At 36.2% G+C, this 17926-nt stretch overlaps 1 protein-coding gene across 3 annotated transcripts in view; it reads right to left on the bottom strand.

The window, feature by feature from the left end:
- The window catches only part of LOC133338827 (SH3 domain-binding protein 5), a 42620-nt gene that overhangs the window by 5324 nt on the left and 19370 nt on the right, over positions 1–17926 (bottom strand). Inside the window, exons 2-7 of one of the 3 annotated variants that reach the window (XM_061546934.1) lie at positions 9497–9559; positions 9196–9324; positions 8878–9031; positions 8512–8647; positions 3785–3850; positions 2568–3692 (exon numbers count right to left, since the gene is read on the bottom strand). In XM_061546934.1, the coding sequence (XP_061402918.1) occupies positions 2568–3692; positions 3785–3850; positions 8512–8647; positions 8878–9031; positions 9196–9324; positions 9497–9559 (1673 nt within the window). The remainder of the gene's footprint in view (positions 1–2567; positions 3693–3784; positions 3851–8511; positions 8648–8877; positions 9032–9195; positions 9325–9496; positions 9560–17926) is intronic. The other 2 variants (XM_061546935.1, XM_061546936.1) reach the window with 2 other exon arrangements.

Below are 17926 nucleotides of genomic sequence, written 5' to 3'. Positions count from 1 at the left end.
ACAGATTAAACGTAGAAAATTGAGAACCTATGGAAATTTTTTCTTAAGGTGTGGCCACTTAATAAAAAATTTCCATAGCATAACCAGAATTGCGCTTAAATAGAATCCCCAAGGATTTAGAAAGCTAGGTCGACCAAGAAACACCTGGCGGCGAAAAGTAATCCAAAAATTAAGACAAACCTGTAAGGAAAGTCGAAAAGACGTCGCTGTACTGTTTAAAATTTAATCTCAATCAGACACCCATTGATCATTTGGTGTACAATTAACACAAATAAGTCGAAATCATATATGGAAGCTAAGTTATATATATCTGAACCGATTTCAAGCAAACCTGCCAGAGATTAATTTATATTAACTTCAGTACGTTGTGTCAATCGGACTATGGTATGGATCTTTAGTGCACAATTTGCGTAAAACCATCACATCATTCTAGACTTAATTTAGTACGCTATGCCAAAATTCTTGCTAATCAAAAGATTTGCAGGGACTTTGGTGCACCATTTACCTAAAATCGGGCGAAACTTTATATGGAATCTATATATAAATATGAACCGAATTTCACGAAACTTAAAACACATCATTCTAGATCTAATTCAGTAGGATATACCAAATTTCGTGCAAATCGAAAGATATATAGGGACTTTGGTACACCATTTACCTTAAATCGGGTGAAACTACATATGGGCGCTATATCAAAATCTGAACCGATTTTCACGAAACTTAGCACACATCATTCTAGACATAATTCAGTAGGCTATATCAAATTTCGTGCAAATCGAAAGATATATAGGGACTTTGGTACACCATTAACCTAAAATCGGGCGATACTATATATGGAAGCTATATATAAATATGAACCGATTTTCACGAAATTTACCACACATCATTCTAGATCTAATTCAGTAGGCTATACCAAATTTCGTGCAAATCGAAAGATATATAGGGACTTTGGTACACCATTTACATTAACTCGGCCGATGCTATATATGGGAGCTATATCTAAATCTGAACCGATTTTCACGAAACTTGGCACAAGTCATTCTAAACTTAATTCAATACGCTATGCCAAAATTCGTGCTAATCAAATCATTTTCAGGGACTTTGCTGCACCATTTACCTAAAATCGGCCGCAACTATATATGGGAGCTATATCTAAATCTGAATTAATTTTCACGAAACTTAGCGCACACCATTCTAGACCTAATTCAGTAGGCTATACCAAATTTCGTGCAAATCGAAAGATATATACGGACTTTGGTATACCATTTACCTTAAATCGGACTATATCTAAATCTGAACCGATTTTTCTCAATTTCAATAGGGTTCGTCCTTGGGCCAAATAAGTGAGTGTGCTAAATTCAATCCAAATCGGATCATAAATGCGACTTGTACTTTGTTTACAATTTAACATCAACAGACGGACGGACATGCATAAATCGAATCAGAAAGTGATTCTATGCATATTCTCAAAAGGAACCATGGGTCTACCTCGATTCCTTTTGCCTGTTACAAACATATGCACAAAGACATAATACCCTGTACCACAGTGTGGTGAAGGGTATAAAAACATTACATGGGAAGATGCAATAAAAACGGCAACCAACCGAATAGGATGGCGGTGCTTTGTGGAAGTCCTATGATCCCAAGAGGAGTAACAGGAAAATATCGCACGTCATTCTAGACTTAATTCGATATCCGAGAAACGTTGGGTTTTTGGTGCCGTATTGTAAAATCGGACGAAGATATATATATATATATATATAAATCGGAACCGATATTCAACACTTTTAAAATTGATCCAAATGAGAACGCCTCTCGAATAATATATTATATTTACATATTTAAAAAAAAATTACACATATATATTAAAAAAATAATAAAACATGCTGAATATACATAATGCATATTTACATACATACATGTTTACAATAATAAAAAAGTTAATGATTTGTTGTTTGTTATCAAAAAAAAGTAATAAAACATTGAGATTATGATAAAAAGCCAATCAGTAGTACTTGCCTCAGAACAAAGAAGTTAAATTTAGAGCAGGATTTCGAATTTCATGTGATACAAAAAATGGGGAGGAAATTTTTATATCAAAAATTCAATTGGGTTGTTGTTAGAGTTTTTTGTTTTGAGAGTGTTTTGTTGTTGTTATGTTTTAGTATAAAAAAATACAAAAAATATATACTAAGAAGAAAATGTTATATAATAAAAAAACATATAGATTTTTTTCTTTAGCAAAAATACAAGGTAAAACAATTTTGAAAAAAAAATCAGATGCATTTTTGTTTATTTATTTGAGTTTTGTGAGATGATGTTGTAAAGCGCCAAATAGTCCAGTCTTTTTGTGCAAAGCTTTAGTTGTATTTGTATTTTCATAATTGTTATTTGTTGTTGTTGGAGTAGCTGTTGTTGTTGTTGTAGTGGTTATATGTTTATTAGTATTTGTATTGCTAGAATTTGTAAAAGTGCAAAAAGGTGTTAAATCATGCCTTGACGTTGTTCTGGTAAGTGATGAGGTTAGGACCTCTTGGTCCTCTTCTTCTTCTTCTACTACTACTGACCTGGCAAATAGAAAGAAATCACCAGCCGATGTAGTCGACGATGATGTGGAAGTGTTATTGGCCCCCGACATACCACCACTGCCCACATTTGGCGAACCATTAGCGCCACATTCATTATTCATTTCCGATTCGCTGTTACGTCGCTCCAGGGTGCGTCCGACCTTTTGAAAACCAAACGAAAAGACATCTTTCACTTTGTCACTGGCATCAATTAGGAGATCGAGCGATTGCCTTCGGCCGCCCACTTTAAGACTATTCGAACGTGACAACCATTGACTGAGCGATTGTTTGCGATTGATTTGTTCGTCTTCCTGAAATATCGTAGTGCAGGTAACTTTACGCTTCGGCTCATCCGATGAGGAAGACGATGAATGATGAGATTGGGCATCTTCGGCCACACCATCGGCATGATCATGCAATAGACTTTGATTTGAATAACTAGAGCTGGTACTTTCCGAATGCGATAAACGTATCTCAGTCCATTGTTCAATGTCATTATCATCTGTATCGCCGATGCCGCCACCGCCCCCACCACCCTTTCCCGTACTTCCCGAACTATTATCTGTATTGAGATTTTGCCCACTACCAATCGAGGAACATTTCACTTCATATGGACCGTGCAGCTGGGCCTGGGCAAACAGATTATCACTGGTATTGCTGGTGCTGGCCGATTTATGCATTCCACCGGCAATTTTCTGCGGAAATGTCAACACCGATTCGAAATCTCTCAACAAATGGGGACATTCGTGTTCATCCATATGCCGCTGCCGTATGGGGCTGGAATTTGTGCTCAACTTATCGGGCATTTCGAGATACTCATCACTGGTATCGATATCACAGGAGAATTGTTGAAATGTTGTGGTCATTTCACCAGAGGACGATGTATAATTGGACGTTGTATCTTCCGAGGCTTGATTCAGCATGGTCTCGTAGTTTATTAGATTCTGTTGTTGCTGCTGCTGCTGTTGCCTCTGACGATGAATTTCTTCGGATATTTGTTCGAGATTTTTCAAAGCCTCATTATAGGTCATCTTGGCTTCGGACACTTTATTTTCCAGGCTATTGATTTTCTCTTTTTGTGCTTTTAGGATGCCATTGTAGTTGGCTCGGGTCTCATAGTAGGGCCTAAAAGTAACAAAAGAGAGTAAGGGGGAAATATTTGAAATGGAATTGAATTATTAGAAAATCATTTTGCTGTTGTAATGATTATTACTTACAAATTACTCAAATCATGTTGATAAGCCAATAAATTAATTAAAAGTAAATTGCGTCGAATATTGAAACTAAAAGTTAAGAAAAAATAAAAAAATTATAAAAAATCATTTGAAAAAAAAATAATAATAATGATTTTAAGCAAAAATAAGTAAAAAATGTGTGTGTTGTATATTAGTGAAAAGGTAGGAAATGTTGCCTACATCAATGTCATCCACCTCTGACCATAAGAATAATTAATTATCACTCCATACTGGAAAATTCAAATGAAAATGTTGATCCAAATTCATTTTAGTAAATAGTATGGACCAAAACATCATAACAAGAAAAAACACCGGGGAAGAACAATCTCGATCCAACCTTCCATGAATGGCGGAGACTCAAACTAAAAATTTCGGGTCTGAACACGAGGATAACACTAACATAACCGTCTTAGAATGCCGGAGGAGCGAAGAGACTGAAAAGATGGCGGAGGTGAGCATGGTTATTGCCAAGCTCACTACAAGAAATAAGCATATATTTGGGAAAACTGGCCACGATGAACCGGAGAACGAATGCACCCAAAAAATAAAACGAGCTTCCCGTCGCCTTATATAATATAAATACCAGTAAGGAAAGTAGTAAAGTCGGACTGGGCCGGCTATATGATACCCTTCACCACTTTGGGGATATTCTACATATTTATCCTAACAGATGTCGTATTTTCGAAGGAACATTGACATGAAATTGAACTTAAATATGCGATCTTTATCTATAAGTAAACCGACTAAAAACAATTCCAACACATGTCAATATAGAGGGACTTTGGTGCACCATTTACCTTAAATCGGAGGAAACTATACATGGGAGCTATATCTAAATCTGAACCGATTTGCACGAAACTTAGTACACATCATTCTGGATCTAATTCAGTACCTTGTGCCAAATTTCGTGCAAATCGAAAGATATATAGGAACAATGTTGCACTATTTACATTAAATCGGACGAAAATATATATGGGAGTTATATCTAAATCTGAACCGATTTTCATGAAACTCACCACTCATCATTCAGTACCATATGCCAAATTTCGTGCAAATCGAAAGATATATAGGGACTTTGGTGCACCATTTACCTTAAATCGGACGACACTATATATGGGAGCTATATCTAAATCTGAACCGATTTTAACGAAAGTTAGTACACATCATTCTGGACCTAATTCAGTACCCTATGCAAATTTTCGTGCAGATCGAAAAATATATAGGGACTTTGGTGCACCATTGTCCTTAAATCGGACGAAGCTATATATGGGAGCTATACCTAAATCTGAACCGATTTTCACGAAACTTAGCACACATCATTCTGAACCTAATACAGTACCCTATGCCAAATTTCGTGCAAATCGAAAGATATATAGGTACTTTGGTCCACCATTTACCTTAAATCGGACGAAACTATATATGGGAGCTATATCTAAATTTGAACAGATTTTCTTCAATTTCAATGGGGTTCGTCCTTGGGCCAAATAAGTGACTTGTGCCAAATTTCATCCAAATCGGATTATAAATGCGGCCTGTACTTTGTTTACAATTTAACATCTACAGACGGACGGACGGGTGGACATGCATAAATCGACTCAGAAAGTGATTCTATGCATATTCTCAAAAGGAGCCATGTGTCTACCTCATTTCCTTTTGCATGTTACAAATATGTAAAGAGGGGGGGTGGTGGTTCATTTAGGCAATATAGACAATATCTAGGTCAAAGTGACCAGTATAAACCTGAGAAACATACCAACAAGACGGACTTCTCCGTAAAAACTGGCAATCCCAAAAACGACTTTACATTTAGCATTCGCTTTATATTCCTTCATATGTGTGTAGGTACCCGGAGAAGTTACCGTATAGATCTTCTGATTTTATGTAGGTGTGGTAAAAATATTTCTGTATTCAATCAATATAGATCATATCGGATACTACATTCGGTTCATATGAAAAAGTTTTTAATATAAAGATCATTTTGTGAGAGAGGTACCAAATATTGAATCAATATTGGACCGATGCCGAACATCTTGGAATTTGATCTAGGTTTCCTATAATGATTACGATGGACACAATGTGAACCAAACCGCTTGCCTTCGCTTCATATGCGATTTACATATTTTCGAATGTTGACCTTTCTGGGGAAGTTATTAGAAGGAGTGGATCGATATACCCCGCATTCAATCATTATACAGAAATGCTGAATATGTTAGATTGTTTTAAATTTGTTTCAACATATGATACTCAGCTCGCATGATATCATGATCTTAATTTTCATCAACATTTTGTCCATTTTGTAGGAGAGGTAAGGGAAGGAGCGATTGATATTCCATATCTCCGAACTTGATATGAGTTTGGAAGAAATATAATATATAAAGAGTGAACGACTGAAACCAATGCGACTTCAGACTTGGCAAATCCACCATTTACCAGATTTTCACTCTGCACCAAATCCTGGGAAAGTGAGGGGAGCAGTACAGTCGGACGGGGCCGACCTTATGATACCCTACATAACTTCCACGAAAATCTAACTTTCTGTGGTTATATATTCTAAGCATGGACAATATTTCGCTATATTTGCACCCTCTTGACCGACTAGAGGTCAACAAATATTACTAATATTCAGTAAATCCCTTCTAATTACTTGCCCAGATTCCCGTCACCATAGGTTGTGTTATGATGTTCGGCTTTCAATTGTGACCTATATATTGACTCAAAAAATTAAGTATTCGGTCCACCTCATCCCAATATTATTATCTGATCATCACCGAAAATTATAGGCGTCATCCTTGAGCATACCTGGATCCTCATGGAAAATTTCAAAGCGACCCGCGCTGTATTTCTGTCTCTAGTGTGATAATGTGTTACTAAATAATATCTGAGTACGTAAGCATCTGTAAATATTTAAATGTAACTCCCACATCCGAGTATATACGACAATATAATTGGTATCAACTTAAAGGTCAACCACTCCTCTTGGATATACTATGAACTTCTCGGCTCTATGCCATTTAGGAGTAAAAATATACGCTATAGAATTAAAATTTTGTAATTTTTCTCACAAAAGTAAGGGCCCATTTGACCCGCTAAATATTGACCGATCTTTATCAAAACATGCATGCTTATTCTATGGCCCAATCCCCTTCTCCATGTAGTAATTCGCGATGTTTCGGCCATAATTGCGGCCCCTAGAGTGTCCAGAAAATCAGACAAAAATTTAGTTTTTGGTCCATTTCATCCCCTAAATATTAACCGATCTTTATCAAAAACAATAGGGTTCTTCATTGGCCAGAACCCATCCTTCATGCAATTTGTGAAGATTGGTCCATAACTGTGGCCTGTATCGTGTTCACAAATTATAATGGACGGACGGACACACATGTCTAGATCGACTCAGCTAGTCGAGATATGACGATCTGTATACTTTAAAATTCGGATACTATCCGTGCTGGTGTATGGGTCTGAAGCATGGGTACCTGCGCAAGCAGATGAGGCAAATATTGGTCGATCTGTGTCGATTGTGAATATCGGCGGACATCGATATTCTATACTCGGACATCGACATAGTCAGGTGTGTGGAACTACAGTAACTGCGATGACTATGGCCATGATGAGGATGCCCCAGCTCAAACAAGCGAGCCAACCGATTGTTCGTGCAGAAGGGTAAGGTGATGAATTCGATGGAAAGATCAAGTGGAAGATGGCATATTGAAAGATGTTCTTTCAAATTGGAAAAAACTTTAAGCTGGCCAGCTATGTATGTAAGGTTTGGTTACTCTCTTCCAGAGTTATAGTGCGCACCAGGCAGACACACTCAAAACTGTCTGAAACGTATTTGTTCCAAAGAAGTACGGGGTCTAGAATAGAGAAGTGTTACCATTGAGGAATAAAAATCAGGTAACAACGTTTTCAAATACGACTATATCATTGTAAACAGTCTGCTAGTAAGTTAGACATGGATGTATATTGAAAAAATTATATATTGAAATCCGGAATGTCGATTTTCAATGGTAAACCTCGACTAACACCTTCTAAATAACGGCTTGCAATATACCGAGATTTTTATATAGAAGCTTTTTTACTATATCTAAAGTTTTCTGGAAACCTTGTATTCACCCTCCAAGAATTCAGATTGTGTAAATATATCATGCCATATTTGGTTCAAATCTGATACTCGGTTCACATGATATTAATAAATTAATTTCCCACAAAATGTTGACCATTTTGTCGGGGAGATGCAAGAAAGAGTGGATCGAAATTCCTCAACTTCGAACATGATTTAAGTCTTGAAGAAATGTTACGATGTGCAAGGATGGGATGAGATCTGTTACTCCCTTCTAGACTTATCGTACACACCAGCCAGACATTCCAAATGCCCTGAAACGGATATGGTCCAAAGAAATATAGGGTCTAAAATTAATTTTTCGATTTCAGTCTTGAAGAAATGTTACGATGTACAAGAATTGGATGATATCCGTTACTCTCTTCTAGATTTATCGTGCACACCAGCCTGAAACGGATTTGATCCAAAGAAACTTAGGGTTTAAAATAACCATAAAACTGACGATAAAAAAATTTAAATTTCATAAAAAACGAAATGAAATACCGACTTCACGCCCATCCAATTTCATGGTAAACTCACGTTTTGTGCGGTTAAAAATAATTACACAATTCTAGCCGAACATTAACACACACTCTCACTCACTCACCTTGATGCCTTGATGGCCTGTCGTAATTGTCCCTGTAATTTACCCACACGATTATTGGCTACTTCCAGTTTCAATTGACACATTTTCAATGAGTTGCGAGCATCGGTAACCTCCAGTTGTGATTGATTGACTTTGCCTAGAAAAAGAAAAGAATAAAAAAATAACACAACATAAACAGGACAACAAAGCCGCAACACCCAATAAAAATCCCCAACTCACACACACACACTATGCAAACACATTATGTGTGTGAGTGTAGTAGGACACGTACAAAGGATACGATGGAATTTAGCGTCATCAATATTCTTGTCGTGGAAAGGGAGGGAAGAGATGGGTGGTTCCCGAACTATAAATAAGCATACTTACTGGCGGCATGACTTAACATCTCCTGGCAGGCTGTATCCAGTGTGGATTTCTCACCCAAACCCTGTTCGGCCAAATAGACCATCTCTTTGGCTGCGGCATGTATAGATTTGGCCTTTTCATAATTTGCTGCTGCCACCTGAGTTTCCTTGGCAAGCTAAAAAAATAAACCACACAATAGGAAGAGGTTGGAAAAAAAGTTCACAAAAATGTCGCAGTTTTAAAATTAGCAGCACATGGCAAACATACACACACACACGACGCACACATCGACAAAAAATATACACATATGTACGTTCACACTTCATTACATCTACTTACCTGAGCAGCATAAATGCGAGATTCATAATAGGGTTTAGCCGCTTCTATGGAATTACCCAACTTGTGGGCCGACTGTTTTATCCGAACCACACTTTCGGCCAATATTCGTTTAAACTCACATTTGGCTTCCTGCCGACAGACAGACGAATGATGGACATGAACATGCAAGTAAATGAAATTATTTTGTCATATTTTATAGAGGGAGAAATCCTTTGCTATATAAAAAACGAAAAAATAAAATTGTCCTCCCACACCAATAAGGGTGTAAAGGATGGAAGTATACAAGGGATACAATACTTACATCCAGTTCCACTTCATATTTGTTAATATTGTCTGTTGCTGTATTGAGTTTTTCCAGTTCAACCTAGAACGGTAGATATGGGGAGAGAGCGAGAGGTAGAGTGGGAGAAAAAAGACAACAAAATAGCATTAAATTGAAGATTAAATTTGTTGTTGTTGTTGTAAAATGACTTTAGTACATCACGGAGATAAGGTTAGAGGTTACAAGATGTTTGTAGTTTAAGGTTGTTAGTGTTATGGGTTGTGTCAGATAGGAAAAGATATAATGAGGTTATTGCCAGACGAAATGACAGTGAAACCGTCATAACACCCACCCTGCTCCTCCTGGACGTGGGAAAACAAAACAAAAATTGCAGATTATGGTTCCCTTTATTTGTCCTACGGAGAACCCAAGGCTGGGTTCTTCGTCGGGAATTACTTTTTGCAGGAAATTGGGAGCATAACAGACTAGTCCTGGCAAGCGATGCAAATTTTCATAATTTCCCAAAAGGGGTTGTATGGACACGAATGTCAGAGGTGAGTTCATAATCAGTTTTATTTTGATGTAGGAGGAAAAACCCCTTCCTTTGGTCACAATATTGTATTGACCATAATTTCTAAAATGATACGCGTGCGTCTACCGAATAAACACCAATAGTAAGGCTAGCTGCCTTACTATGATATTACTATCTCTTCAATTTAATAAAAAAAACTAATATGCAAAGTCCTAGTAGTATTCAATTAAAAATTAGTAAGGAATTTTGTAAAGTCAGATTGGGTCGACTATACGATATCCTTCAGCACTTTGAGTATATTCTACATATCGACGCCTCCGAACCATAGTATGCTAAGTCTAAAAAGTGAGTTTTTCAGTAAAAGCTTTCAAAGTATCGTACGTGCCATGCTAAGTAAATTTTTGCTTATAACTTTGGTTTGGATTGGCCGATGATTACCAAAATTTCAGAGAATATAAATTAAGGACCGTAGTATCTAAAAACGTAAATAACTTTAAAACATGCTAAGTCGACTTAGCATACTATGGTTCGGAGGCGTCGATATGTCTCCTAACAGACATCGTCTTTTCGAAAGAAAATTGACATGAAATTGAACGAACTTAAGCAATGGGACAAATTTATGTAAATCGATTTAGAGCAAACTTGATACATGCTATTCGGTACGCCGCACTCTTCAAAATTTAATTTCAATCATACACCCATTTGAAATATATATGACAGCTGTGTTTTCATCCAGATCGGCTATGACTAATTCATGACCGGTATATGCAAATTTTGAACCCAATATTTTAATTGTTTATCTCAATTCTTTCCTTCAGGAGGTATCACTATATAAAGGAGATGCTAAATGTCTGCCGATATATTTCATTATAGTCATGTTTGAGTTTTTTTTTATCACAATATCTTTAGAAGGCGGAATGTTTACAACAGATGGCTAAATAGTGTTTGTAGGGTAAAAATTGACTATTCCCCGTAACCATTACCCAACACAAACACACTGAACAAATCAGATAACCATTTTAATAAAAAAGGGGGTTATATGGTGACTACCCCTAAAAAGGGGTGAATATTAATTATTTTTGGCGGGGAGATTTGTTACCATATACGACTACAAAATACCAAATTTCACCGAATTCGGTTGAAAAACGCGCTCAAGAACCTCAAAATATCGAAAATTGGGGGTACCCTAATATGGGGGCTACCCGAAAATTGACCTATATTTATATTTTTTTGTGGAGAGATTTGCTACCCAATAAGAACACAAATTACCAAATTACAGCCAATTCGGTGAAAAAATCCGGTCAAAACCCCCCAAAAACTGGAAATTGGGAGGTACCCTTATATGGGGGCTACCAGAAAAAGTGGACCTATATTTATAATTTTTAGAGGGGAAATTTGGTACCCAATAAGAACCCCATGTACGAAATTTCAGCGAATTCAGTTGAAAACCGCGCCCAAGAACCCTAAATTACCGAAAATTGGGGGGTACCCTTATATGGGGGCTACCCGAAAAAATTTACCTATATTTATAATTTTTAGTATAGAGATTTGCTACCCAATAAGAACTCAAAGTACCGAATTTCAGCGAATTCGGTTAAAAAACGCGCTCAAGAACCGCAAAATACTGAAAATTTGGGGGTACCCTTATATGGGAGCTATACCTAAGCGTGGACCGATATAGCACATCTTCGAACTTGACCTGCGGACATGCTTAGATCGTCATAGAATTTTACGCTGACAAAAGACGACTCTATGCAAAATTCTATCTCAATCTGTTTAGAGTGATTACAACAGACAGACGGACGAAAAAAATGGACCAATATTCATATTTTTTTTTGAGAGAATTTTGTACCTATTAATAACTCAAAATACTAAATTACAGCTACTTCGACGGAAAAATACGATCAAAACCCCCAAAATACTGAAAATTGGGAGGTACCGTTATATGGGGGCTACCAGAAAAAGTGGACCTATATTTGTAATTTTTTATGGACACATTTCGTACCCAATCTACCAAATTTCAGCGAATTCAGCTAAAAAACGCGCTCAAGAACCCCAAAATACCGAAATTTGGCGGGTACCCTTATATGGGAGCTATGCCTAAACGTGGACCGATATATCCCATCTTCGAACTTGACCTGCCTGCAGACAAAAGACAAACCTATGCAAAATTTCAGCACGGACGGACATGGCTAGATCGTCTTAGAACCTTTTACCCTGATCAAGAATATATATACTTTATAGGGTCGGAAATCAATATTTCGATGAGTTACAAACGGAATGACAAAATTAATATACCCTCCATGGAGGGTATAAAAATTTGTTGTTGTTCTTAATAAATTAATAATTAAAGAAAATTCCTTCTTTTCGACGACGGTCTAGATTGCCGAACAGTGGAACATCCGATTATCAAAATTCCAATGCAATTAGAAAGCCAGATATGTAGGCTTTGGTATGAAATAGGATTATGGACACTCAAAAATTAGCAACATTGAGGACCTAATGTCCCCTTATGTGTTGGCTTTGTCCGTCTTTCGGCTTTCCCTTACATGTTTATATATTATTTTATATAAAGTTTTAAGAAGGTGTGAAATGTATCTTCGTATTCATATATCCTCCCCTTGTATTGCACCTTTTTCTCCATTTGATTCTTTAAATAAATGCCACCATTTGTATTTTCAAATAAATCAATTTAGCAAAAGGTCTTTTATTGACAGTTTTTGTGTGAAATGAACCCTCCATACACCACCTGTAAGAGCAAGATAGAATTTTCTTTTTAAATGTCTATTCAAATGTTTGCACGTCGTGATTTGTGCTGCAGACAAATGAACGTCGAATGAATGATTTTAAATTCGCAAAAAAGTCAAAGGCAATTTAAATTTCGTTTAAATCGAACAAACAGGTGCTCTTTGGTACACCATTTACTTCAAATTGAACGAAAATATATATGGGAGCTATATCTAAATCTGAACAGGTTTAAACAAAACTCAACACACATATCAATTTGGACTTAATTTGGTACGTTATGTACAATTTCGTATAAATTAAATCTTAAACGCTTTTCACAAATTACAATAAGGTTCGTCCTTGGGTCAAATAAATGACCTTTGCCAAATAGCATCCAATTCGAACTGTAAATGCGATCTCTGCTTTGTTCACAGGTATACTTGGACATACGGACATACGAACGTAAGGACGGACATGAATAAATCGACGCAGAAAGTGATTTTATGCATGTTCTCAAAAGTACGCATGGGTGAAGGGTATAATTAGGTCACAATAGGGCGTGCCAAGCCCCGATAAAACTGACAACTTCCCCCCACTTCGGAAAATACGCAATTTAAGTGAACAGATAGAGCTGGAGCCTATAAGATTGAGGTAGTTTAGGAATTCTTACCTTTGGGTACGGAAAGGACTAAATGGTACTAAATTTATTACATTTTGGATTTTGGGTGAACGGATAGAGGTGAAAACTGAAAAATGCAACAAAGATTACTTTTGAGGATTGAGCTAAAGGGACAGCTTTGGAAATTCTGGACTCCAGAATTTTGGAATTAAAATTACCTTTGGGGTTGCAGCATAGAGGTAGTTTAGAAAATTCGTATAAAGTACTAAATGATACTGAATATGGTACAATTTGGATTTGTGTGAACGGATAGACCTGAGATCCTGAAATTTGGATTTAAAATTACTGCCGGAGTGCAGTATTGAGGTATGGAAAAAGTTTTTAAAATTGTAAATTCAAATTTATGTGTACGAGGAGCTGGAAATTTAAAATATTGATTGCTGTTTGAGCGTTGAGGTATGAAGGTTGTCTTGAAAAGGTGTACATATTTGTTCGAAATTTGTATAGTGGAAATAAGATACTAATGTGTATGAAGAAATATGTGTATGAAGTGCTTATGTGTATGAAGAGTACTAAACGGTAGTAAACTTGACATTAGATGTAGGAATAGAAGTGGAATTCGGAATTATAGTCAACAAATAATATAGTATTCACGATTTCCATACTAAATATTATTTATTTGTTTTGTATTCCCTTGCCGCATACGGGGAAGTACCGGGTCTCGGGAATATGGATGCAGAATTTCAAATTTTTTTACCCTAGCTTTCGTATAAAAAACACAGTGAGCGGAACTGTATAGTCAAACGGAGCCGTCCATATGATACCCACTACCACTGAGCTCTATGTTTCTGTGGATCTATACTCAGTGTCCAGGTATTATTTCACGATATTTGTACTCTCTTGACCTATTAGATGTTAAAAGCTTCTCTGCGTCATATTTTCCGAACCATTTTTTGTATCGGATTAAAAAAATACTCAATAACATTCTAATTTTGTTATTTTACACAGAAAAGTTTTGGTTCGTCCTATTGGAATTAGTTGATCAGATCGGCTTCCCCATGGTAAATTCGAGATGTTCGGTTTATAATTGTGGCGTCTAGAACGACTAGAAAACAAGACAAATATAAAGTTTTCTGTTCATTTCATACCCCAAAATAACATCTGATCATAATGGAAAATGTATGCGTCATCCTTGACCATAACAGGAACATCATGAAAAATTTCCTTACCATCGCAATACTGAATAATATCAGAATATGTAGAGATCTTTATTAAATTGGTATTAATTTAACGGCCACCAAGTATCTTGAATACACTATGTACTTCTCGGGTCTATGTACTTCAGGAGTAAATATATACACCGTGGAATACAAATTTTGTATTCCTTCACACAAAAGTCTACTAAATATTGAATCACCTTTTTCATACTATTCTTTGGTTAGATTATTTTCCTCGTGTAAAGTTTTGTGGTGTTCTGGTCAAAACTGTGGACAGAAACAAGAGACAAACATAAAGTTTTTGGTCCATTTTATCTCCAAAATATTAACCGATCATTACCAAAAACAATAGTGGTATTATTTGGGCAGAACCCGTCCTACCTGCAAATTTTCGTGGCGAATTATAATGGACATACGGAGAGAGGGACGGACACACATGTCTTGATCGACTCAGCTAGTCGAGGGAATGCTAAGACAAACATTTGACATGGTTAAGCTAAAATATATAACTTCTACCTCTATTATCGTCTGATAGTCCTCATACCCCGCTCTTCTATTTTCAGGTACTCTGTATGTGAACATAGATTGAAGGTCCTAGAAAGCGAAAGCAGTTGCTAAACAACTGGGGGCTGAACATTATTTAACTTAACATATTCTGTATATTCCCTACATAAGGTAATAGAAACAAGTGAAAAAGCGGTAAGTTCGGCCGGGCCGAACTTTGGATACCCTCCACCATAGATATATTGACAGGTACTAGAAATTAAAATATAGGGAACATACCAAAAAGGGGACCTATACCGACATTTTTAAAAACGGATTATGTAAACCCTAATACAAATTTTAGAAATTTTTAAAGGATAATTATACCCTCAGCCTTATGGCTAATGAGGGTGTATACGCTTTAACACGGTGAAAATGTGCCTCATCGAAATATTGGTTTTAGACCCCATGTTTCTTTGGACCAAATCCGTTTCAGAAAATTTAGATATCATCCAAACTTTGCCCATCTTATTCGGGTATGTTCTGGAACTCACGGCGTGTTCTTTTCACTTTACACATACACTTCACCTCAGAAGCTACCTCCTGTTCTGCTTCTCACGTGAATTGAAATTTTGAACTGCGACAAAAATAAACATCGACATGGTACATTGCAGAAATAGTGTTGCCATTCAATATAAACTGTATTCGTTTTTAACATTGTTTCTGTAATTTTTTAGTAATTTCGTTAATTCTAACGACATTTTATTATTATTTTTTAATATTTTTTTATTCGCAACATAAAATATATGTATGAAACCTCTGTAATATCATTAATTTCTTGATTGATTTAAGGGGAACATTTGGTAACCCTATCTTTTTCGGCCTTACTTCAAATCAGTTGTTTGTGTCAAGCAAGAAATTAAATTGAAGAAAATTTAAGACAAACCTTAGTATCTATTTAAAATTTGTTTTTAATGGTGTTTCATGTTCATTTTGTGATTTTAAATAAATTATACGCAATAATAACAAATCAATCTATCATAATGTGCGTTTTTTATTTCAAAAAAGATTTTCTTTTATATGAAAAAACAGGAATACACCCGACTCTCACTATGGAAATGTAAGTGTAAAGAATATACCTCAAATGGGTGTAAAGTGTGTTACAGAACACCTCGGCGTGTGTTCGATACACTTCTGCCGTTGAAGTGAATGCCAGAACATGCCCGATTATTTTTTCCAAGCTTAGTTCAAATTCGAAGATGGGGAATATCGGTCCACTCCTTCTGGATCCTCCAATCAGGGGCTAGGTCTAAATGCGGCTATAGTTCATTATCGAACCTTACGTTCTAATTTTGTTATCTCTCTATCCTCCGCAGATGAAATGATTACAAAAGAGTCTTAGAACCAAACTCAAAACGCGGAACAAATCAGATAACTATTTTAATATAAATAGGGGGTTATATGGGGACTACCCCAAAATAGGGGTCGAATATTAATAATTTTTGGTAGAGAGATTTGTTACCATATACGACTACAAAATACCAAATTGCAGCAAATTCGGTTGAAAAACGTGCTCAAGAACCCCAAAATACCGAAAATTGGGGGTACTCTTATATGGGGGCTATCCGAAAAAATGGACCTATATTCATAATTTTTTGTGGAGAGATTTGGTACCTATTAAGAACCCAATGTATTAAATTTCAGCGTATTCGGTTGAAAAACGCGCTCAAGAACCCCAAAATACCGAAAATTGGGGGTACCCTTATATGGGGGCTACCCGAAAAAATTGACATATATTCATAGTTTTTTGTGGAGAGATTTGCTACCTATTAAGAACTCAAAATACTAAATTACAGCCAATTCGGTGGAAAAATATGACCAAAACCCCCACAATACTGAAAATTAGGAGGTACCGTTATATGGGGGCTACCAGAAAAAGTGGACCTATACTTATAATTTTTTTTGGAGACATTTAGTACGCAATAAGAACCCAATGTACCAAATTTCAGCGAATTCGGCTAAAAAACGCGCTCAAGAACCCCAAAATACCGAAATTTGGCGGGTACCCTTATATGGGAGCTATGCCTAAACGTGGACCGATATATCCCATCTTCGAACACGGACGGACATGGCTAGATCGTCTTAGAATTTTACCCTGATCAAGAATATATATACTTTATAGGGTCGGAAATCAATATTTCGATGAGTTACAAACGGAATGACAAAATTAATATACCCTCCATACTATGGTGGAGGGTATACAAAATTTATTGTTGTTATAAATTAATAATTAAAGAAAATTCCTTCTTTTCGACGTCGGTCTAGATTGCCGATCAGTGGAACATCCGATTATCAAAATTCCAACGCAATTAGAAAGCCTGATATGTAGGCTTTGGTATGAACTAGGATTATGGACACTCAAAAATTAGCAACATTGAGGACCTAATGTCCCCTTATGTGTCGGCTTTGTCCGTCTTTCGGCTTTCCCTTACAGATTTTTATATTATTTTATATAAAAATTTAAGAAGGTGTGAAATATCTCTTCCTATCTGTATATCCTTCTTTTGTATTGCACCTTTTTCTCCATTTTGATTCTTTAAATAAATGCCACCATTTGTATTTTCAAACAAATCAATTTAGCAAAAGGTCTTTTATTGACTGTTGCATTGGCGGGGGTTTCTTTTTTGTGTGAAATGAACCCTCCATACACCACCTGTAAGAGCAAGATAGAAATTTCTTTTTAAATGTCTATTCAAATGTTTGCACGTCGTGATTTGTGCTGCAGACAAATGAACGTCGAATGAATGATTTTAAATTAGCAAAAAAGTCAAAGGCAATTTAAATTTCATTTAAATCGAACAAGTAGGTGCTCTTTGGTACACCATTTACTT

Source organism: Musca vetustissima, unplaced genomic scaffold (genome assembly GCF_032173495.1).
Source record: "Musca vetustissima isolate MV318-11 ecotype Yass unplaced genomic scaffold, APGP_CSIRO_Mvet_v1 utg81962, whole genome shotgun sequence".
NCBI lineage: Eukaryota > Metazoa > Arthropoda > Insecta > Diptera > Muscidae > Musca > Musca vetustissima.
The sequence above is the reverse complement of the archived record's forward strand: the minus strand, read 5'-3'. Positions and strand labels throughout refer to the sequence as shown.